At 38.5% G+C, this 24,925-nt stretch overlaps 1 protein-coding gene across 1 annotated transcript in view; it reads left to right on the forward strand.

Annotated features, from left to right (window-relative positions):
• DPYD (dihydropyrimidine dehydrogenase) overlaps positions 1 to 24,925 on the forward strand; it is a 367,211-nt gene that overhangs the window by 285,753 nt on the left and 56,533 nt on the right. Inside the window, 1 exon segment of the mRNA XM_086617732.1 lies at positions 11,024 to 11,166. Within this exon segment, the coding sequence (XP_086473858.1) occupies positions 11,024 to 11,166 (143 nt within the window).

Consider the following 24,925-nt stretch of genomic DNA (forward strand, 5'->3'; position numbering starts at 1 on the left):
AGGAACAGAAGAAAAAGCCTTTCTTTAAAATCGTCATCCATGTGCAGCCAAGGTCTCAGCTAAAACCAAGGTATCAACTCTCTGTTGGAGTGAGAGGGTCCTTTTCTTTTATGGAAAACGGAGTATTGTCATGTAAATTTCATTACAGAAATGCCAAAGGGTAAGGAACTAAATATTTAGAAATTTATGTACCTAGTTATAAAACCGTAATTATAAGAAAGTGTTCTTGTGTAATGAGTACTCCATGTCTGTCATACAGTGTTTTAATGTCTGCAGTAGTTATTAGCCGAATATTTCCATTATTACCATTCTGTGCGGAACTGCCATTCTTGAAACTGATTGATGTTTAGGAATAAAGCACTTTTATTACACGTTGCCAACTTCTGAGGACCAATCTTATAACCTACAGTGCCTTCAAAGGAGTGATGATACCTCCTCTTTCTGGAACTAATCACATCTGAAGAAAGTGAAAGAGTGAAAACATTTTTTATTTTTTTTCTGGAGAACTTTCATTGTGTTGTACACTATTCTGCTATGAAATGATTATAGTGTTTTATCTGCCAAGGGTGACACTGGGGGAAGATAACTTTACAGAAAGAGAGATGTTTGAATATAGGCAACTAGCACTGTGCAGTGGCTTCACTTGAGGCAGTGAATTTATTTGTGGGTTAATGACACTGTGGTCTCAATTTTTCTTTGTCTGGGTGCAAAAGAGTCTTCTGACAGTGTGTGCTGATTGCAGTCTTCACTAACATTTCATTAGTTCAATTTGTGGGTTTGTGCTCTGTCCAGACCAGCACACAGATCTGCAATTTCAGGGACGAAAAAGTACAAGAAAAAGAAAAGAGACTCCTCTGCCAAGTGTTTATCTTCTTAAGGCCACACTGTCATGCTAGGGCCTAGGCAATCTCTAATCATGCTCTGGGTGTTTTCAAAGAAAGAAAGCTGAAAGAAAACATTGCAGGCAACTTAGTGGTCAATATTGCTCAGAGGGCAATGGTGGTTTGTGGAGTGTTTGTGCATATTTTGTGCATTATTTAAATTTCTTCATCCTTGTCCTACCTCTGTCCCTTAGAGACTGATCTATAAAGCCATGGTGCCCTCTGACTCCAGCAGGAACTACCAGCAATTAGGAGCCTCTTGTACTTTTCTCCCAAAATAAGGTAGAGAAAGAAACTGATGCTAGTTTAACACTGGCATAAAATGTAATGTCCAAGCTGAGCTTGTAGGAGCAAGTTCAGATGCTGGCATTAATCTAAACAGACCAACATGAAGCTCCTAATGACTATATTTGTACTTCAGAGACCACCTAAAGTTGGAAAGCTTCTGCTCCAAAGATCTTTCAGGTTCTGTATTAAAATGAATAAGGCAAGTCTTGGGAGGTGAAGAATCCTCCCAAGAAGCTATTTTCAACAAGATAGAGTGGGAACCCAGCTGTTCTCTCCTAATTCATAATTTGATCACCAGATTATAACTGGTCCTGCAAAAATCAGGTCCCTTCCTGCCTTCAGTATGAACAGCTCTAGTCTTTGTTCTTATTCATATGAATCTCTGTGTGCCCAGATCCCTTTTTCTCAAGCTGCAAAATTGCAAAGCGAAATTGTCAAAAGCCCCCATGCTTTGCTTCTTTTCTCAACCCTACCCTGGTAGCAGCAGCTTGCTTTCCAAATATCTCAACAGACTCTGATACGGCCCTTCTTCTTTCCAAATGATGATACAGCCCACCAACTTACAGACACATGCAGATCCCCATAGTCAAGGTAGGTAGTTTCCATTTATTGCTGGGAGGAAAAAAAAAGTGTCAACTAACTTCCTACTCATCCTATGGCAAGCAGATGAGTAGGGCTGTGTGCTTCAACTACCTTAGGTACAGCTACCAGTTCTCCTACTCTTGGTTGTGTGAGTCTTGAAAAAGGGGAAGTGTTGAAATAAATGGCTATGATACACATAGTGTTGAAATAAACATTTATTTTAACACATTGTATGTGATGAGCCATTTATTTTAACACTTTTCACTTGAAGTGTTGAAATAACAGGTTTTATCAGGGGACGTGTCATCCACTGTTTTATGTGCATGTGAATATGGAAATATATCCACTGAGTGTGCGTGTATAGATATACTCACACAGATTATATGGATATGTGATAATAGTATGGTAGATGTGTATGTAGCCACACACTATTGCACAGGAAAATACAGTGTTCTCTGCTGAAATTGAGTCATTTGTTTCACAAAAATGTTGTGTTCATGCCATTGTATTTTTAATATATTTTATGTATCTATAAATAGCTATAAATATATCCTTACATACAATTGTATATTACTAGATAGTAGCAACTGGATGAGATAGGTAAAATAGAGAGATAGACAAAATAAAACAGATAAACTGCAAAATAGGGTAAGAATGAGTTATGTAAAGGGAGAAGGAAATGCTTCATCTGAGCTTTCTAGATATCTAGATCTGGTTTCTTTGCTGTGCTTTCATAAGCTCTGCTTCCCTTTTTGTAATGGACTTCTTAGACAAGTTAAACAGTACAAGGTATGCTTCAGGTTTTGTAAATAACCTGAGAAGTTGTCATAATGCATCTTTCAGTAATGTTTTTATTTTTAAGTACACTGTAGGAGCATCGACACCCTGCTCAGCCGCCAGTCACCACTCTTCCAGAGTGTTCTTAGATATACTAAATTGCCTTTGTATGGTTAGAATTATGTATGCTCTAAAGTACAGGCACAGTCACGTAGACACACACGCATGTCCCACTTTCTGGCACCAGGGTCATGTTGACCATGGTAGTTGTTGTTAAGGAGGTTAAAACCAGCTCAAACAAAGGTAGCGCTGCCTCTGAGGCTGACAGAGGCAAGGCTGCCTTTGAACAAACCTGTGTGCTTCTGGGTAAATAGCCACAAACACTCCTACTGGACTTGGAGTTAAACACATCTTTCTCTGCATCGAAGTAAATGGGCAGCAAGACTGACCATGTGTTAAAGTGAAGCGTTCGCATCTTTCGGGGGGAAGTATTGCCCGGCAGAATTTGGCAAGAACTTGTTTGTCCCACTGTGATGGCTGCAATAGTCTCGTCCGCTAACTGTGGGCAGTGTTTCTTAGATGGGCTGTCCCTTGGCTTTTATCCTGGTTTAATTCACATGTCTTTTTCCTTGTGTTGTGTTGGGAGCACGCGTCAGTCATTAACGCTGCTTTTATTATCACTGTTGTATTGTTATTTGTTTTATTTTGTTAGCACTACCACTCTCTCAGTAAAAGGCAAGTTTTGTCCTGGCCCCGTGGAGGAGTGCAGTGCAAGAGGTGCCAGACCTCCTGCAGCAGTACACTGTGCTCGGCTCCACTGCACCAAACCGGGTGACTCGGACTCTGAAGTCATGGCAGGGAGCAATAGCGAAGCAGTCAGCAAAAAGAAAGGGTATAGCAAGCCAACCAAAGAATATGTAAAGCACGGTGTGAGGCAATTTCCAGCTTCAAGTCAACCCAAAGTGGAAAAGGTGAATGAAATTAAATAATGAACACCTGATAAATTGCAATAGAAAATGCTTTGCTAGGTTTCATGCAGATCACCAGAAGTATCGATTTTTAGCGGATCTGTAGTTTTCAGTGAGAAGAATGGCTTTGTTAGAAAATGTTTAACCAGCTCTTGCAGCAATTGCAAAACAATTTGTATCTCTCCTCTTGATTTTTCCTACTGAAGTTCAATATGAGTGAAAATTCCCTCAGGTCTTCCTGGATAAATAATATTTACAGATAATAAAAATTTTCTTTTTCCCTCTTTCTCTAATTCTAACCTTTTTAATTGAAAGAAGTCTCTGATGACTGCTAAACATTTATTGAATGAGAACTCTGGTGATTTTATGAACTTTCAGCTGAAAGAGCGTAAGTAATCATTAGTAGAAATTCAAAAATGGTAAAAATAAATCCTAAAAAGGACACTGGTTTTTCTCTGTGCTTATGAAAGTTCTACCGTTTTTTTTAATTTGGGTAAAATTTTTTTATAAAGGAAGCACGCAGCAAAATGATTACTTTTTTCCAGACGTAGATTGGACTGAAACCCGTAGGTGTTGCAGATGAAATGAAATGAAAAATAAGCTTTGAGATAAAAAGGAAGGGGGGAATAATTATCAGAGAAAATATTAACACATCATGAGTTTGTCAGGCCATAAATGTCACAGATAGTTGTGGCACACTAATACAAATTAGTAGAATGCAGTGAGTCAATGTGATTTCTAGAGACAGCAGTGGCAGAGTAAGATAGAAGTTGTTTCAAATCTGCAGAATCATTAACTTTATTCTAAAGTCTTGGAGTAAAGTCTGGACTTCACTGCAGTCAGCAGAACCTTTGCCATTGATTTGGTAGTGTTGGTGCATCACCCTTAACAAATTATTGATAAAATGAAACATTAGGTAGCCATTGCTTTGAAGATGCAGGCTAACTGTTGTAGAGACATCTTGTAAAATGAATATTCCCTCAAATGCTCCATTTGGTAAATGAGTAATTAAAAGTTTTGGTTGGAAGCAGCCAGTAAATATTACATTATTATTAGCGATTTTTACAAATGGCTATTAATGAGTGAGTAGTAATGGACTGAAGAACTGACCAGGCTGTCAAATAGAGAGGGAGCAGTGAAAATAGTGTTCTCTGGATCCTGAGAAGTGTTGGGCTGTGCACCATGAAAGCTGCAGCAAGGTCCATCTTGAACTTGCTCTTTGGGCACTTCCCATGTTTTTGGTGCACTGAATATCGCGTCCTATTTGGAGACTTCATAACTGCTGTGGATAGTCTTTCTCTTGAAACATGTCTATTCATTGAGTTTTCTTCTGCATATAAATGCATTCTCTGGCCATTTTGAAGGATGTGCCTGCTACACTGATTCATTAAACTGCCACGTTATCGGGTAATTGTTTAAACATAATGCCATAGCACTATCAAAAGGAAAGGTGAACTAATGGCATTTGCAAATGTCAGGGATTATCTTAACACTTTTATTATAGTTTATAAAAAGTAGGTTCAGGGCATTCCATGGCAATTATTTCCACAGAAATTGGTTATTTAAATAAATTGCTAATTATCTGGATATGACAGTATTGAAAACCCTACTAATGAGTTATTTGATAAGTGTAGCTTATGGTGGCCACCTACAGGTGGGAGAGAGAAAGAACATATAGAATAATTGCCATCAGAAGGAATGCAATGCAAAGAGGTTGTGTGTAACCTGTACATTTCCCAGTACTGTTTGCAAATGCAGATCATATATATAAAAAGTACTTTGATCACCAGTACTAGGCAGCGTACATGTTAAGCAGAAAACGTCTTAACAGAGAGTTATGTGTTCTGTGTTTTTTTTCCTAATCCCCAAACTTTCTTGTCTAGTTACTTCCTACAGCATTGGATTGATCATCTAACAATGCCTGAACTTTTCCAAAACAATTCCCTTGTGAAATGCTTTTTCACCCAAGTCTGGTATTTGCTGTCGTTGGCTTCTTTTGTCACTAGCTTTATTAATTTTAACAGTCAGGGAGATAACAATGTCAGATGTCTTCCAAGAATGTATTTATAGAGGAAGGATGTTGCTTAGATTTTGGGGTTTTATTTTTTTTAGCAGCACAGACTTTATCAGTAATTTATTAACCAAAAATAATGTATCTGCTAATTTTTCTTTGTAATATTTAGGCTCTGTAGTTTAAATCTGATATTGAATTTGTAAAAACCTGCAATGTAATATAATATAATGCAAATTAAAAAGTAATTTTACTTTACAATGCACAGAATGAGAATTATGACTCAAATTCATTTTATTCCATCTAGTAACCATAGATACAAAAATTTGCTTTTAAGCCATCTACTAACCAAAGGTATGAGAGTTTGCTTTCCTTTAAAATCTGTGGTTTTTTGTTGATAGTGAGTTCGATAAAGACCATTCAGACTGTTTCAAGATTCAGGCTCAGTATTATCAGTCTGAATTGATTCACTTCAGTTCTGTTGACTGTTTTTTAATGGACCTGGATCATCTTTACCTAAAAGCCCATTTAGAGCCTCTGCAAATATGTGTTAAAGACTTTAAACTACACACTGGCGCAATATATTGCAAGTGAGAATGTAGCCCAGTATTTAAGACTTCTGAGACTGTTCTTTTTCCCCTTTGGTGGATCACTGGGATCAAGAAGATCTAATTGTTTCTGTTCGGAACTTCCAAAGCTACCGGTTTGCTTGAAGCTTAGTGCCAAGCTTCTCCTTGAAGAAGGCATTAAGTTTGACTCTCAAGCCTCAATCTAGTGAACATTTTTGGTACTTGACAGAATCGAGTCCTCTGGGAACTCCAAGCACTTATGAAGTTGTAATAAAACATGTGTCTTCAGGCATTGGTAAAGGGTTTTTTGCTTCCTAAGGAAAAATAAGCAATCAAACAAATAAGTAGGCATAATACCTCTCATCAGTTTATCATCAGTCTGCTACCCTCAGAGAACAAAGGCAGCTCTGCCTACCTGCTCTGATCAGGGGGAAGCATTTGATTGACATATGTTCTGCTTCTCCTTCATGTTGTATTTTGCCTATTGGATTTCCTTGACTGACATCCCTGATAGTCATAAAAACCTGACTTTTATTTAAAAAAAAAAGAAAAAAAGAAAAAAAGAAAACCAAACCTCTCTGTCCTAAAGAAAGAAAAGGTCAGAGACTTTTGCATCATATGATTATTTCATTTTTTAGATCTTTATATAATAGCAGGTATTTGTTCCATAATTAATGAGAGACTTGAAAGAGTAGTTTTCAACATAGAGTAGTATGTCATCTCCACCAGGTATTTTTCTGTCTGTCTTTCATTTCAAAACTCACTTCCCTGCCTGAGGTCTGGATAAATGAACATTGTTTATTAAATCTTATTATTTTACAGCAAGGTAAATGATAGCCACGTCTAGCATCTGGTAGCAGCTGTAATGCTACCATCAAGAGAGTACCATATCAGCAGTTTCCCATCTATTGGTGCTTAACTAGTGTAATTACAGGTCCCAACATGTCAAAGTATGTGGTAGATGCTTATTTTTAACACGTGGGCTGTCTTTCAAACGCATGCTGGATTTGGACCTCTGCTTCTTAAATATTATTGGAGTTATCAGAAAACATTCTGCAAATTCCCACTACTACTTACAGCTCTTTTAAAAACTGGCATTAAATCTCCTTTATTTCAATCTTTTAAAAACTCTTTCTCCAGAAATCTATGTAATGGAATTTATTAACTTCTTGTGGTACTCATATGAAAATGCAAGAAAATAGAGACTCTAGGTCAAATTCAGTGCTCATGTGCTTTTTTTATTATTATTATTATTTGCCTTTTTTTTAATAGCTTGGCATCACTGTTGTTTGTATTCTTTCTTTTTATTTGACTTTAATCTGAAAGGTTATTTCATCATTTCATTAGGTTCTATCACAAGCGAATCGCATTGTATTCCAGACCAGCAGCTTTTATTACAGAAGGGGAAGCTTCTGAACTGTTGATCAAGAAATACACAAGAGAATGGCTGCACCTTCTGATGTGCTTGTTCCGTATTCTGTAGACTGAATAAAAAAATGCGGGGATGAATAGTGACACCTAAGTCAACCCTCTGATTGTCATTAGAGCCATTTATTTACTCTCATTAGAAGCACTCCTGAAATGTTTTTAAATTAATTTGAGTGAATTATAGATGAATGGAATACTTTTGTGATCATACCAATTTATCACTAATTTACTAATCACCAAATGTAAGTAATAACTCATATTATGAATATCAAGTGCAGCTAGTACTAAAAAGTACCCATGTTCCATAATAAATTCTAAGTCTCATTGCCATCTCTGCTAGGCTTCATCAAATCATATACTTGATTTCTTTGGGTGGAATGACAGCCTTTCTGATTACCTATTGTGCTGAAACCTTAAATAAACCATCATTTGCTCCTTTTCCTCTACTGACCATTGTACAGAGACAGTCATTTAAGTGAGAAGGTGGCTAATTTAATCAAACTGAAAAAAGGAATGATTATGTTCTGGAAATATTTTCTCGTGGAACTCTGCTGTAAGATATCATTAAGGTCAAGGGTCTATAAGGCTTAAAAACTGATGGAATGCAAACTCTCTGAGTTACATTGGGGTTAAAAGAATATAAACCTTCATGCCTCAAGGCAGATGTCAATTTTTAACTCATGCACATTGGGAAGAAATTTCCCTCTAGCCACTTGATTTCAGAGTTACCAACATCTGTATTCTTTCACCTTTCTAAAAAACAACTGCCTCATCATAGTGAGATTCTGGAGCAGCTGTGTCAGTGACTGAAAGCAATATAGCAAGTCTGATGCTTACCTGTAGCCTCCATTTCAAACACTGAATATTTGAAGAATTTCATGAACTAGTGTTTTTCAAGGAGACTGTTTTCAATATACGCGCTATATATATGGCATGTATGCCCTCCAAAAGGCTCTATAAATAAATCTGTGAAAGCAAACAGCATGGTTCCATTACTTCTTTTTTTGTCTCAAGTCTTTAAGACTGGACCATCAATTCTGTTGTAATATTTGCTCTTTGGACATTAGCAGTCGTCCTCTTTCAGAGAATCATTCTATTCCTTTCAAACACTTTACAATCAATCTGGCTCAAATGATGGCAAATACTCACTGGTGTTCTGTGGAAAGTTCCCATTCATCTCCAGCTCCTTTCTGTGATCGGTTCTGGTCTGATCTTAGATGCTTTAAGGCCTTTTTGGTGAGATTTCTAATTTCTATGAACCAGGCTCTAGTTTTCACTAAAACACACTGATAGTGCATCTTGGGTTACCCTGTGCATTTATGCAAATTATTATATCATACATTATATCTCTATGTAGTCTCTGTTAAACTAGCAAGGAGCATCTGTGTAGAGCCTGTAATCAGTCCTGATCCCTAACATGGGCATGGAAAAACCTCTGGTGTGTCTTGATGGAAGATGAAAGAGTCTATCTGATCAGATAGTGAGTCTTCTGGTTTTTGCTCAGGTGCAGAGATCAACTCTTGAAGAAGGAGGAGGTGTCGTATTAAGTATATAGTGAAAAGGTGACTATCCTGAAGCAGCAGAAGTTGTTGCCTGAGAAGATAGTTTTGTGCTGAATCCAGAGCAGGTGTCAATAGACTGCTTAGCTGAGCTTTTGGATGTGAATGCATTTAATACTGATGAGCCAGGGTCTCCTGTGAATTCAGTGTTGTCTGTTAGGGTTACAGTGAGAGGCAGTGGTATGTTGCAAAATACAATGTGAGCTGAAGACAGAGTATTTCTAATGGTTAAGATAAACCAAATTTCAGTTTTCTGTAATGGAAAATTACCTCGAAAAAAACAGCTTCTTGACAGAGTGACAGTACAGCTGTCCTATTTAAAGCAGAACATGACAGGTTTGTGACTTGAACTTGTATGAGATCATTGTCCTCTCATTGTCCCTTCCAGCTAGACTGGGGAGGTCTTAGCTGATGCACAAGAAAGGCAGAGGCTCTTTCTAGAGAGCAGAATCCTGAGCCGACAGTAGGTCCTTCGTGGAGACCTGTACAAGTCTGCCTGAGAGGAAGCACTGATGGGGATACTGGAGGGAGGGTTGGTGCTGGGATCAGTGAAACAGGGCTGCTTGAAAAAAGCAACTTACCCTTTACAAAAGACTTTCCTAGATTAAAAATCCAGCCAGCAGTCTGCAGTACTCCTGTCCTGGAAAGGGTAGCAAAAGAATGGCAACACAGCTCATTTGGGTTGAACAAGAAGCTTTGTCTGAAGGATATGAGGTTGTTGGTCAGGCATCTAAGCAGAGCTGTGGTGATCCAGTGGCTACTGTTTCTGCATGGGCTCTTTTCCCACACTTCCTAATTGTGATTTCTTCTTCCTCTTGGTTTGATCATTGCATTGCTTTTATTTCTTTCTTCCCTTTTTGTTATTTGCTCTTGAACAAGGTCAAAGCTTTAAAGGTTACAAAAACACTCATAGAGGGTGTTCAGAAGGATTTCATGTCATGATATTTCCTCGAGTTACCTAATAAAGTACAAAAAAAGGGTACTAGCACTTCCTTGTGTAGGTTGACAGCCAGCCAGTTCCTCTGGGAGCAGCGTGTCCCTCCCTTACACTACTGTATTGTTGTCCAATGACAACATAAAATCCTAAAGGTTCTCAAAATTAACTAGAAGTTTTAAGAATACGGGAGTTATCTAGAGAAATCCCAGCTAGCCTAAAAAATAAATAACTGAAAGTCTCAGCTGTCTTGCTATGCATCATTTAATGAGCAGCATCTGTATACATATTTTAAATACTTGCATACCATCAATAGGATGTAGCCAAAACAGATGATTGCAGACAGTGTACTGAGACTTTAATCATATCTCCTCTAAATGTAGCAGGGAGTTGTCTGACTCAGCCTCTATATACCATTTGAAAATGCAAGCTCCAGTCTTGGGGATACAACCATAAATGAATATACTTTATTCTTTTGAGCTTCTGACTATCGTGTTAATAGTTAAAGGGGGCTTAAAGGATTATCCAAATCTACAAACATCCAAAGGGGAAGCATATTAAATAATATATGAAATATCAAGTGCAGTGAAATGGCGCTTTTAAACAATTTTTAGTCAGACATAAATAAGCTAGATGTTCCCTATTACTTGAACAACATCTACGTTCAAAAAATCAACCTGATTCTTTGTGTAGAAACGTAGATCTCTCTGTCTACAGTGTACTGTATGGTGAAGTACTGCTTTCTGTCTCAGACATTGTTAGTTTTTGTTTTGAGCATCAGCTAAAGTGTTCAAGCCAGCTTTGCAATGTTTATCTAAATGTTTCTGCAATTTTCTTTATTTCAGTGAAATTCGTAATACAAGTATTGATACCACTTGAAACTCACTTGGTGTCAATTTATAAATGAATATAACCTCTGCATCTCAGAATTAGATGTTAGTTCCTGATGTTCCTACCATGAGGGATGTGCAAATTACATCAGGGTGTGTTCTGACATTGCTAATAAAATGTTCTGGTTTTCTGTAGGAAATGCTATTAGGCCCATCGCCCTCCGTGCAGTGTCTGCCATAGCCCGTGCTCTCCCAGGATTTCCCATCTTAGCAACTGGAGGCATCGATTCTGCTGAAAGTGGGCTCCAGTTTCTGCACAGTGGGGCTTCTGTTTTACAGGTATCTTTTCTTTCTTGAAAACATTAAAATTGAAATAACTGTAATTAAACCCGTAATGGATCTTCCTTTCAAACACTAGGATAGTGGGAGTTTTGTATTGCTGAAAGGAATTTTCCTGTTTTTAGCTTCATGCTGCTTGCTAAGAGATATTAATTTCAGATGGGGGAGGAGGAGGAGTTGCCAAAAGAAGACAACTTTAGTGTCACAATAGCAATCTGGGAAAAGGCTAGTCATGAGTATGTTATCACTTTTTCTCTCTGACCTACGGGATTTAAACTTGAAACATCTCTCCCTTGTCATACAAACAAGATTGACACAGAGCTACCTGATCAGGTAGCTTGAGCTACCTGATCTTACTTTATTCGTGGTTTTTGTCTTCTGCAAAGAGCCTTTCAAGGGGAGAGGGCTTTGAAAGAGCACTACTTTGGTCCCTTTGGCAGTTAAACTCTTGTTTTTCGAGGCATCTGTGTCCCTTAAGCATGGTTATTAGAACAGGAGGTGCAGAACTGTACCTCCTGCATCTGGTGCTGGCATTGCAGCCCATTGCATTGGAGTGAGGTGTCGGGCTGCATGCAGTAGTCAAGGCTGTTTAGGTTGCCTCATGGGTTGTTCTGAGGTCCTGGCCAGACTGGCATGGTTAGGTAGTCCCTGTAATGGAAGGATGCCTTCGTGGCCAGTTATTATGGGTACCAGGAGATAAGCTGGAAATCAGCCCCTTACCTGCATGTCAAGGCACCATTGCAGCATACATGTTAGAATGGCTGATAAGGAGCAAGCGGTGGTTATGTTGTATTATTCCATGATGTATTGTTACATTCTGGTAGATATTCATCCCCTTTTTCCGTAGTCCCATCATAGACAGTGGCAGCTATGGATCCGGTGGATATCGGCTTTGTGTCACTCCATGAGATGACTGGATTGGTTTCATTCCCACAATTCACTTTGACATTAAAATTAGATTCAGTGTGACCATCTTTTCTGCACAGCTATGTTGACTGCTGAGATTAGTCATTTGTTGCTGCGTTTCAGAAAAAAAAAAAAAAGTCAACTTAATGCTTTGGTTTGGTTAGGTTTTTTAATGCTTTTTTGTAGACTTTCTATATTCTTTGGATTCATTAATATCATTTCCTATTTTTTTTAGCTTGTATTAGAATACTTCAAACTCTTCTTTTCCCATGAACAGACAAAAGATCTACCTTTGTTACACAATGGTCTGAGAGCTTCTTCCATATAAATACTAAGTAGCGGTACAAATTACAGAGCAGCATTTGTCTACGGTAACTAGGATTGGCAAGAGAATGTTTTGTGGTACTATAGATGCGTTTCATTTGTTATTACTAATAGAGCTGCCATTTTGATGGTTTTGTCTGTAACAATGTTACGTGATCTGAACTACACAGAGTGGAATGATTTTCTGTTCTGTTCTGTGTCTCCTGTATCTGTTTCTGGATGACTAAAAATGTACTTTCCTTTATATAGGCTGTGTAGCTGTTCATTTTTTATCATTTCTTTTCTTTTTTGTTGGTTTGCCCCAGTAGTAATGGGAAATTCTGAAATATAATTTAATGCAGACATCCCAGTCAGTGCTCAAGAGAAAGAATATTGGATTTACAAAACATTAATTATTGTTTTATTTTTAGTAATAATCAACTTCTCTGGAATTGGCTTCCAGAAATTACTTGGATCTATATTGGTCTTCTGCCGTTTACAGAACAGTTTCTCTTTCAAAAGATTTTTCCCAGAGATGGTGAAAAGAACTCTTTTCTTGTCCTTAGGCTTCACCAGTTTAACTTAAATCATCTCTAGAAGTGATTTTAAACTCCTCTGGATCAAACCTATCCTCAGTTTGAGTGGCTTATTTCTGTTTCACTAAAGTAGGGAAGTCATTTAAACTAATCTGAGATAAATGGATTCTAAAGTTACTGTGTAGGTAAGGTTCTGAACTGGTTCAATTACATTTATTTAAAAATAAGCCTTTAGTAAACTTCATGCAAGATTGTAAGTACAGGCCATGAATCTTTTCATCATCTTGAGAGAGGCAAACAGAAGGGAGAAGGAAATGAGTAATCTCTAGAGACACTTTTACAAGAAATACACTTGGTCGGGACTAGACTGAAACTTTTATTTGCTGAGACAAGATACATTGTGATAGACAGAAGAAGACAGCCTCATCTGCATAGGTTGTCTTTAGAACCTAATTAGGAGTATGAGAGTCATTGCAGTTCTTTTCCTTCTTAACAAGGTCATATGAATAGCTGGCTAATACGCTTTTCCCTGGATCCCAATCTCTCTCCCATGTCCTTGGTATCAAATGCCCAAGTTGTTCCTTCTTCAACAGTCAAAAACTCTGTTGCTTAATGTAAAAGCTTTGACAGTTCACTTCTGCTTTCTCAGTATCAAAATATGGAGCAAGTACTGAATGTGGAGATCACATCAAATAAAGTAGTGATCTACTGAATGATTCAGTATATTAAGATTCACTACATAGCAAGTCCCTGAGTTAAGTAGGTAGTAGCTGGGAGTGTACTGGGGGACTTATATATGTGTCCCTTCGCCTTATCTTAAGTATCTGCATTGGACACTGTTGGAGATGATGCTGAATAGACACTTGGACTGAAACAATACTGCACATTTTGTGATCTTACTTCACGTTTCCAGAACCACGAGGACACCTTATGACTGATCCAGAGGCACAAAGCAAGCAACATGGACTTCTGTGGTACTGGAGTGAGCTCTGTGCTCAGCTCTGTGGAATGAGCAGTGATCTTAAAACCTGGGAGTGGGAATTGCCACTGCTATCACCGCCTGTTACACAAATAGCATTTGGGTGTTTCCTCATTAGCAATATTTTAAAAGAGTAGGGAATGTCAGTTCATCCAGCATTAAACACAGTCTGATACCACTAAGCAGCACAGATTGTATTAATCCACCCACAGAGCCCAGCTAGAGAGTCTGGGAGAGCAGCATTTGCGTGGCCATTGGGCTTCCCTTTGTTTTGCCCAGACAAGAGTCTTGTGTCTTCTCTGCCATGGGATGTTCATGGACTAAGATAATACAAAGGCTTTATGTGAGTTGATTTAATTGCAATGTGGCATATCTCTTAGAGAAGAGGTTTATGAATAATAAATGTACCTCCATTAAAAGCAAGATCAGGTTTTCCTCTGCAGCTATTTTACCTACAATCAGTTCTCCATTATTTTTTCCAATTGCTTTTATTTTAAAATGTGGGGATTTATTTTCCATTTACAAAAATCATCATACACAGGAATGCAAGTCAGGAGTCAGGTGGTAAGCCATTTTTTAATATATGCTGTAACCACCTCAAGTGGTATTAAGCAAGTATATTAGGGAATGGTTTGGGGAGTGAGTTTCAGTATTCAAAGTGTGTTCCGTTCCCTCCTTTTGAAGATGGAGGGCAACATCTTAGTGTCACTACAGGCAAAAAGTTCATGTGTAACAAAGTTTTGCAGCAGGTATAGAAAACAAACTGGATCGCTGTAGTCAGTAGTAGCTGGACTTCCGAAACAGTTGCAAAGAGACCCCACTTGGTTTTTAATTTTTCATTAAAAGTGCTGTAACATTTCAATCATTTTTCAGCTGATTTCATAGCACTAAACTTTTTGGTAACATGACCAAATCCACCAATCCCTTTTCAGTATAGGCATGAAAAAAAAAAAAAGAACTTTATTTATGGAGCTAATCCTGCACCCATTGCATACGAAAAGCTCTATAAATGTATAGTTGCATCTTTCTGAGGTACAGTTCATTATTATAGGCTTCCAGTGAGGCTGAAGTTTGGGTTTTTTTTATTTCAGTAAGCTCTTTTTAAAGCCCCAATTTATCAAAATAAGAGGTATATTGGATTTTTTGCATCTTTTGCATCATGTATGTGATTTACCATGTCACATGACGGTTTGTTAGATTTCTGCAAGGCTTTGAAAGAGACGTACATTTTTCAAAGTCATCTCACTGTAGGAAATTAAAATGGAGACAATTATAGAGAATTCCAGTAGAAAGAGAAAACGCATTATGGAAAAAGCAATAAAAGCGTAAAAATATTAAAGTAAAAATCACTTCACAGCAGCCTATATGATTCAATTGTAGATCAATATTGTGTAGTTAATGCATTAGCAGTAGAGCATTAATTTGCAATTACCGCAGGTGATCTGATCCTCTGTGTTCTGTCCATTGACATAAATGACCTTTTGTTGAAAGAGATTCTGTAGTCATTATTTCTAGCAGATGTAACAAAAAAAAAAAAAGGTAGAACAAAGGATGCTTTCTGAAGTATACTTGTTTCATGGTAGAGTCTCTTAATGTTATATTCTGGTATGGAATACTTTTGTTAATCTTGAATATTGGTCATTAATGTGTAAAGAATATGGGTTCCTTTTCAAGCTGATTTATTTCCTTACAAAGTATGGAGGTCACACATGTCCCCCGTTGCTCCAGCATGAATGTCTGTAAGGCTCTCTACATAGCAACGATTTAAAATCCATCCATATAATGCTGCTTCCCAGCAGGGCAGCCTGTCGCTTTGCCCCAAACCCTGTTTCAGACCCACCTCCACTCATCTCTGTCTCCCACTGGATGGGATGTAGTACCCTGCAATCCTTTTCCTATGGGCACTGTGCTCTTGTCCTCACCGTGTTGTGTTCAGCCCATGCACACCTGCTGCCTCTGGACCTTGCACCATGCCCCTCCTCATCTCTCAGGCAAGGGAATAAGGTGGGAATGTACCCCACCACAGAGGCAGAGCTGCCGCGATGCTGGATCTGCTCCGTGCCCTTCTCTCCTGCCCCCCACCAGTTGTGTATGAGACCTCAGGGATCTGAGGAAGTACAAAACAATTCTGGAAGTATGATAGCCCGTGACAGGAAAGCAGTAGCGATGTATTTTGCCTCAGCAAGATAAATATCCGTCCAACACAGAACGCGGTTGTTTTTATGAGACTACTTGTGGATTTTGTAATGTTTTTAAGGAGCATTCTTGTTGGTACCTCTTTGGAGCCAGAGTCTCAAGGGATTCAGGACAGTTTGATTATTATTTTTTTTTCAGCAGGCTTTTTACTGAAGCATTTAGCTGAGGGATTTTTGTAACAGCAGGATGGCCTTTTGTGTGTGAATAAACAAGCTTTTCCATCACAAAATACTGGGACTTGAACTATGAGAGAGCATTGTTATTGTATTTGTGCAAATGTGAAACCCTGTGAGGAACCTTTCTACATGGTATAAAATGCCCTGGGTATCAGAAAATAAAGCAAGGCTCTGAAAATATAATCACTGAAATGACAAGGAAAAAAAAAAAAACATTTCATAGACATCATGTCACGTCTTAATGTTTAGATGCTACCATTTTCTCCACCCCAATCTCAAACAAAAAAAAACTGTAAAAACCCATGAAGTAAATGTGTGCTGCAATCATTTATCATATTTTTCCCCATCTTTTTTTAAATTTTCGTTAAGGTCTCTGATGCCATTTCTCTATGATTTTTTATCACTATAGAGCTGCAAAGTAGAGAGCTGGTTCTCCATGCACTTAATTAGTGTTGTTTTCAGGCTGCCTCAGTGTCTGTTCAAGTCAGTGAAGACGCTGATACCTGAGTTAAGTGAGAATTTCTTATTCAGGAATTATTGTTTATGCCATTTAATGATATCAAGAGCAAAAAACTAAAAGAGATGAAATCATGGGAGTGACAGAGCAGGGCGGTGATGGAGCAGGTCCTATGTTTCACAATTCCAGGTTAAGTGTATACTGATGACACTTGGAAAATACTTGTTTTGCCTTGCAATGAATAGTAGTGATTTTGAATGCAGAGGAAGGTCTCAGTCTTTCCTTATGTCTAATCTCAGCTCTGTGCGAGGTGAATGAAGTTGAGTGGGTGGCTATGAGTCTTAAACAACCACAAGGTGCAATCGGTGTGGCAAAGCAGGGCTGAGCTTCTCCTGCCTGCACTCACCAAGAGCCCACCCTTCCTCTGCCCCCAGCCCATCCTTACACCAGTGCATGGAGGAAACAGAGGCTGAAGGCTTTGCTTCGTGCCGGTCAGAGTGCCCATGGGCAGATAAGCCCAAGAACAGGCATACTTTGGCACCAACTGGGCACTGTGAAGTTTCTGATGTAGGCTGTGTACCTTTCTATGCAAAGCTGTCCGTGATACAGAGAAGTTAAGATGTTGGAGCTACTTCCTCTCTCCCCAATTAAATTGATGAGTGAAGAATATATTTGCTGGACGCAGTGGCAGGCCACCAAGATGATACGAGATGAGATTCAAGGAATGGCTCTTTACATCCACCAAAAATTTTATGGAAAAGAATGCCACTTAAGGCAAAACCACTTTTCAGATACAAGTCCTTTAATTGAGACAAATGTGATCTCATGTAGAAATAGCAGTTTTTAGCTTGTATTCCCAAAGAAACTCAATATGTTTTTGTATGCCCTTTTGAGTATCCTCAGTCACATGTGAGCTTTGTGGCCATTTTCACTGAAATTTGCCAGAATATAGAAAGTATTTTGCTATAACAAGTTTTGAGGAAACAAAAAAGTCAGGCAGAGGAGAGTGCGTACCTGCCTTCCTTCACTGTAAGTGCACAAGCACACTATGAGCTCACCTTTATTAGACCTCTGAGAATCCACATGGGACAGCGCTGTTAGGACTGTGTCAGCCACAGGAAAGGCTTTAATTGACAGTCACGCCTTATTAGACGTCAGAGAATCCAACCAGGAGACACAGAGCTGCTGGAAGCCAGGTATCATTAGCTCCGCTGCTCACAGAGCTGCGTGCTTAAAAAAGTCTTCAATGGACACAGCGCTGAATGGAGCGGCCCTTCTCTGCAGAGCTGAAATTTATAGTACACGCAGAAACAAAAGAGGGAACAAAGTGCTGTTTGAACATGTCGACATAAAATCAAAAGGAAAATGAATGTGAAAGAGAGAAGAGTTGGGACAGACATACTCAAGCGATCACTTCTGATAAACTTTTCATTATTTTCTGCTTTTTTTTTGGCTCAGTGCTAATTACAGAAACTCAGCCAGTTCTCAGATGTCTGTCTGTCTTTGTTAATAAAAAAAGTCATTAGAGGACTGCCATGCTTGCTCCGCTACAGATGCTTGAGGTGGAAATTGCTAATTGATAGTGAGAATTTCTTTTAATGCAAATCAGAATTTGTCAAACAAAAGCAATCTAGAAAGGTTTTGGGTTATAGTTGGAAAAAAATATCAAATTAGAACAGATTTTCATTATTGATTTTTACTTTTATTATCTTGCCCCTTCTAATGAAAAGTTGCAATATTCAAATCAGCAGATTGTAAAGTTATGGACTAAACTCTAAGCTAATAACGCCTTTTATTTTGTGCAGTTTTGCAGTAGTTTTACATTTTATTTGAAGCTGCTTAGGGAATTTATCTATTAGCTTTCTTTTATTTCTGCTCATTTCACCAGCTAGTAAATGAGGTCTGCATAGATAGGATTGTTATTTCGTAAATTTGTAAGAGTGAATTCAAGCTCATTCCATAACAATTGCTATTTGTCATTCTTATAATGGATTCTCATGCAAGTAGGTTTAACTATCACTGAATGGTAATAATTATTTAATAACAATTAGGTCTCAATTGAGCGTCAGCTCAAATGCTGTCCTGTACCAGTCACTCCCAGCCTCTTCAGAGGATTCGTTCTTTGCTCTTATACCTGGGGACACTGAGCCTGCTTCTCTTTCCCCTTCTGCCCAGATGTCTGCCCTGCTTCCCTGGGTCTGGTTATACAGGGACTTTAAGGGTTGAGGAGACGTGAAGAATAGTTGCTTTGGCAACATGCTCTCTCTATCTCTCCCAAGGATCCACAATATTGCTTGTCTTTCCAAACCCCAGTACTGCTGCACCTGTTTTTAATGTGGATTCACACTACTGATGTGGACTCGTGCTGCCACTATCTTATATGAACAAGCACAGAGCTGTCCTCCCTGTAGATAAAACCACATGGTGTGAATTGACATCAGGTAAGTTTTGTTTAAAAGTTTACAAAGTAAAAGCAACATGGACATGACTCTTCAAAAGAGGCTCGATTAAGTGTTGAAGAAATTGTGGGCAAGTTGTTTACTCAGGTCGCTTTCAGACACGAAGCTAGCTCTGTTGTAGACAGGGTTCCCCTTGTGTACCAGTGACTGGAAACTGAATCTGAAAATGTACCCAGATCCTTGTTGCATATGGAACATGTAAATAGAAGGAAAGATCAGCACAGTTTCTTTTTTCATTACTGGCATCTCCAATAATTACTTAGGGAATTTCTTATGTTTTGTTTTAAACTGTACGGATTGTAACTGCAGGGGACTTGTTTTCCAAAAAGGGAAAACACAAAACATTCAGGATTGCAAAGCTCCACCATCAGAAGTTTTTCTCAGAAACGTTACTGGTCATGCCAAGAAAATACATGTGTAAGAAATTTTTCTTTTGTACAGTAGCAGCTCTGTTATCTTTCAGTCAGAGGCTGTAGCTGTCAGTGAAAGGAAGAAAGAGAGAGCAAGCAGTGGAGGAGGCCATGCTCAGGGAAGGCACAGTCCTGGAGCCCACGCTGGCACGGGTGTGCGCTGCTGTGCAGCTCGGCTCGGGCTCAATGTGGGACTAGCTGGAGTTTGCTGACCGATCTGCTGTTTTTCCCAGTGGTAGAAAAATCTTTTTTCTGCCCAAGAAGGAGGGAGCAATCTGGGAAATTGAGCCCTTGTGGCTTTTTTTAGTTTTCTTCGTGCTACAACACAAGCCCCCTGACACAGCTTGATCTGACTGGGGAGAGATCCTTTTATCCATGCAATTTGAATGAAAGAAACAAACAGAGAAACCATTTTTCTGAAGCTGGCAGTACATTTAAGAAAGGATTAACTTCCTTCAATATCTGAGTTATGTCACTGCTTTTCTTACTGATATTTATTATTTGGACAGAGATAGGTAAAACAATCCCTAAGGAAATGTGGAAGTGGATTTTTATCTCAGACATGAAGGACTCAGAGGGTCAGAACTATTTTATTCACATGAATCTCACTCTTCAACGGACACAGCAGCTGCTGCACAAATTCGCACAGGCAAGCTGATAAAGGATGAAAGTAATTTTAGCTGAAATAAAATGTGAGAGTACTAGAGAGAAAGACTCACAAGGATGAGGGGTTAATCATTGCAGGACTGAACTGAGGTTCCAAAATGGAAAAATTGCTTTTCTGTTTGATTTTGAGAGGTCTGCAGCTTTCAAATTCTGGTCACAGGAGGATGTCCCTCAGTAGATGGTTCTCATTAGAGGTTGTTGAAAACTGCTTTGAGGAAACTGTTTTGCATTGACGAATTTCGTTTAATCAAAATAGATCTGGGTTCAAGTCCCTGCTGTGTCTGATTCAGAGTGTCCCAGGATGAAGTACGCTGAAGCTTTACCCTGGATCTGTTATGCATTAATGAACCTGAGTATTACCAATGATCAGGAAATAGTTGTTCTTTCACAGGGAAGTTTAAGGATGGAAAAGTTTTCCAGTTTAAACTGATAACTGAAGTTCTAAAAATGTGTGGAATTAACGCATTTAAAGAAAAAAAAGAAAAAGATCATTTGGTGAATCAAATATTTGTTTCAGTCATGTTGCAACATGTTTGACCTTTTCATTCCCATTCACTTGTTTTGCAAACCAGACGTTTTCAAGTTAAATGAAACCATTGTGTTCTATGTTGTCAAACAGCACATATTGGTAATTCTGAAACTCTTTTCTACACATTTTTCAGAACACAGTTCTTTTCTGCAAAGTGTGCTTTGCTAGAACCACATTCACTTCTGACAATATGCCTTTCCAAAAAGGGAATAATGGACCAACTCCAGTCCAGAGAGGATAGTGTTCCTGTTGGTTGGCTCTCAGAAGACAAAATCTTAAAACCACTGCTAACTTCTGACTAAATGTTTTATGTTATTTGATGACTTTTAACATCAAACCACCAGATCTTGAGCGACTTAACTGATATCTGCTTTAGAAGTATCTTTGGAAGAGCTGGAGGATACAGCACATGGAAATGGGTCGAATAAATCTACATCTGCTGGGCACAGCTGCTGATGCTGTACCAGCAGCTGCAGAATCACAGGGAGAACTGATGGATTTCATTTTCCACAACAGTACTTACAAGAGAGAAGCGATACCTTTGGGTGTTAATAAATGAAATATGAAGTGATATTCAACATACATTTAAAGATAGTTGTAGAGCCTCTATGTGTGATTGGACTGTTTACACAGGGGAGTTAGCTCATCTGCTTTCGAAGCTATCTTTCCTTTTGTAGATCTACAGTACAATGATACAATTTGCTATAGATGGCTGATTATGAGGCTGTTTCTCACACTCCTTAATGCTCAAGGCGTGTGGAATCATATTTGTTTTCTTAGGAAAGATGATCACGATCAACACTTTTATCAGTGTGTGTGCCCACCTACTGCATAAAGGTCCACTTTGTAGTTCTAAGAACTGACAGAATGCTTTAGAGAGATAAGGAAATATAACCATTCCTCTAGGGGTGGTTGACAGGGAAAAAAAAAAACCAACCCACTATTACCTCAGGGAGCCTTCTGAAAATTCTTGATTTCTTCCGCATTTCCTCTCTCAAAGACACGGGACACAAAATTGCATCATTCAGGGTCCCTTGGTAAGTACCAGTTTCCCACTCCCAAACACCCAGTTTAGCTATTTAGATCAAAGATACATTAATTGGCAGAGAAGAACTTAAGGGGAGGAAAAATACATTTGAGTAGGCTAGGAATTAATGCGTCAGATAACATCCGTAAAGGATCCCTTATGGTGCTCTTATCCCCTGCCATGCCCTCATCTGATAAGTGGCTAATAGATTCCAGACTTTTTTGTCCTCCTTCATCGTTGGCCATTCCCAGTTGCCCAAAGTTGCTGGAGTGCAATATACAAAGGAGGTCAATCTTTCACCCCAAAATTCAGGTACTTCGGGATCTTCGTGCCAGCAGGAGTAACTGTCACTTTGGCGCTGGGCAGGCTTTTCTTTACAGCCTGTCTCAGGAGGCTGCTGTGGGTTCAACACAAGCTGGTGGTTCTTCTTGTTGCCCAGCTACTGCATCCTTATTTCCTTACCTGTAGTCCCTGCCTTGATGCTCCCTAAATGTCAGCTTAGCTCAACACCACATCAGCATTATGTTGTCCTGTTGTAGAGAGGATCCAAGCTGTACAGGGGATAGAGCTCTTATCACATGAGCCTGTCTTGCATGGACTGGAGACCACCTTCTCCTTTTAACTCATTTTGAGCCCCATTACTTACTGATATTAGCCTATACTTCTGATTAGACTGACACTTTACCTCAACCTTGTCTGATGAACTCACTTGAGGTATAACAAAATAACTGAAATACTTCATTACTGACACCCACATGACATCGGACCATCCAGTCATTTTTTTAATATAGATTCCTTAAGCCCTATGTGAATGATTGCCTACTCTGCAGTGCCTGAAGCTGTTAGCATCTTTGAATCTTTCTTCTGTGTGTTGCCCCTCAAGTGTCACTAGTAAGCCCTCAGCTCATTACGACTTCAAGTCTAGAACTCAGTAAAAAAGATTATGTCCTTTTTTCCCCACAATTCAGGCAATCCATAGATGTAATATTTGAGTCCTTCAAACTGCTTTCTGAAAGCTGTACTAGACTTTGGAACAAACAGTAGTTCATTAGTTCATGTATATTAGCTCAATTCTAATGTTTTAAAAAGGCTATCAGCTATCATCCAAATCAGTTTTGCATCTTGATCCAATATCCGTAGCCTTGTTAAGTAACATCCCATCTGCTAACCTATATCTCTAGAGTCATTTAAGCAGCTAATGTGAATGAATCAAATCATTCCATCTGTACTGTATCAATATTTGGGAAGCTTTTTCTTACTTACAAATTTGTTCTTTAAAACAAAGAATCTCATTTTTTTCCAGAGAGTGCACCATATTGTCTGATCATCTACTTCCCATAATGTTCTTAATCCTACAATTCTCTAGCAAAAGTATTAATTGCTGATAGAAAAGATAATTTAGGCTATGCATTTAATGTACTGGTAAGTCAGTGTTCAACGAGACGCGAGGAGGAGGAACCATCATTATACAGGCAGCCTTTCCATAGACATTTGTATACTGAAGATTGTAAGTATAGAAACACCTCTCAGAAGAGACTTTATTTGTCTGCTTATTCTCACATCGCAGCTCTTGCCACATTATTATGAGTACTGTGTCAGACAACCAATGCTGTGTGTACTGCTTTTTACTTTGTAGATCTGGGCACATCATAGTACAGGGCCCAGAAACCATGCGTTTTCATTTCCACAAGCAAGAGCTGTGCAGCATATAGTTTGCATGGCCCAGAAAGATCTCCCTTTAGTTGAGTCAATTTTGATAGCTGTGTTTCAGAATAAATTTTAAATTGTATGTATGCCTTACCTAGATTACAATCATGCTCTTGCCCACTGCAATAAAATTAATTTTCTTAAGGTTGTCAATTCATATGGATACCCAGATGGGCACAAATAGAATCCTTCCTGAAACACCTTGCATTCATTTACAACTTCAGTCTTTTTCCACCAGAATCTTAATCAATAGACACTAATCAAAAAAGCAGTAGCCTCAACTATGCATTGAAAAACACCTTAGAGTCATTCATAAATGTTTCTTTAACAGGAAGGCAGTTTTATGTCTTCAATATTTATCAGGAAGCATTTTGAATAGAAAAAGAAAGCTTCTATAAAAATATGATAAATAATCCTAAAATTGAAAATATATTGTAATATAAAATCAAAACAGCAACTCTTTTGCTTACCATTTGGGCATATGAGTAAAAATATTTCAAAGAAAGTCAACCAAGTTAATGGAAAAGCAAAATTGTTAATCCATTGTAAAATCTCTCACAGGTGTCTCAGAGGAATAATAGTTGTTTATCCCCTTGCTATGGTAAGAATATTAGAAACTGTGAAGTCAAAGGCCAATTTCCTAATCAGATGGCATTTTGAGAGCTATTTTATTTAGAGATCCTATGCAGTTTAGAACCAGTGCTGAAATAAGTCTCTGTCTTCTGGGGAAGCAAGATGGCATTCTGCTAAATGCTAGAATTTTATCATTTGAAGAAAAAAAAAAGGCAAAAAGAAAGCAGGCAGTGAGACCTAAGAATATAAAAGCATTTGAGATCTCAGAAGGAGTTTAAATCAATGCAGTGCCACAGTTACAGCACAGATGAAAGAGCCTGCTGTCTCAATTGCCAGGAAACTACTTAGAAACTCTCACTTTGATTTTTTTTTTTTCAGTAGTCCGTTACATTACCACTAAATGCAATATATGGGGACATCACTGCTTTGATGTTGTACAGCTACAACAAATGGAAACTAATACGATAGAACAGTCAAGCTATGTGATTTGCGTTTGTATATACAAATATATACCCATCAATCTTCTTACTTCTAAACCATGTATCACTGCCACCCATCTGCCTCCTTACTGTTGCTTCTGTTTTCATAAAAAAGACAATTATTTTACACCCATACTCTGAAGAGAGAAACATCTTTCAGAAGGGTGTAAAAATTAGAATTTTTTCCAAGCTATTGTTTCCTACCACAAATTCATTGTTGGCAAAGGGTTTTAATAGTGCTTGCAGGCAATTTTGAATAGGAGTATGACTGCTGCCAGACGTTGCAGTGTTCTTGTTCTCACAGATCTAGTCACACCAAGAATACTTAACACTTCTTGCAAAGCAGCACGTTATCA

The sequence above is a fragment of the Tauraco erythrolophus genome, chromosome 10, assembly GCF_009769465.1.
Source record: "Tauraco erythrolophus isolate bTauEry1 chromosome 10, bTauEry1.pri, whole genome shotgun sequence".
NCBI lineage: Eukaryota > Metazoa > Chordata > Aves > Musophagiformes > Musophagidae > Tauraco > Tauraco erythrolophus.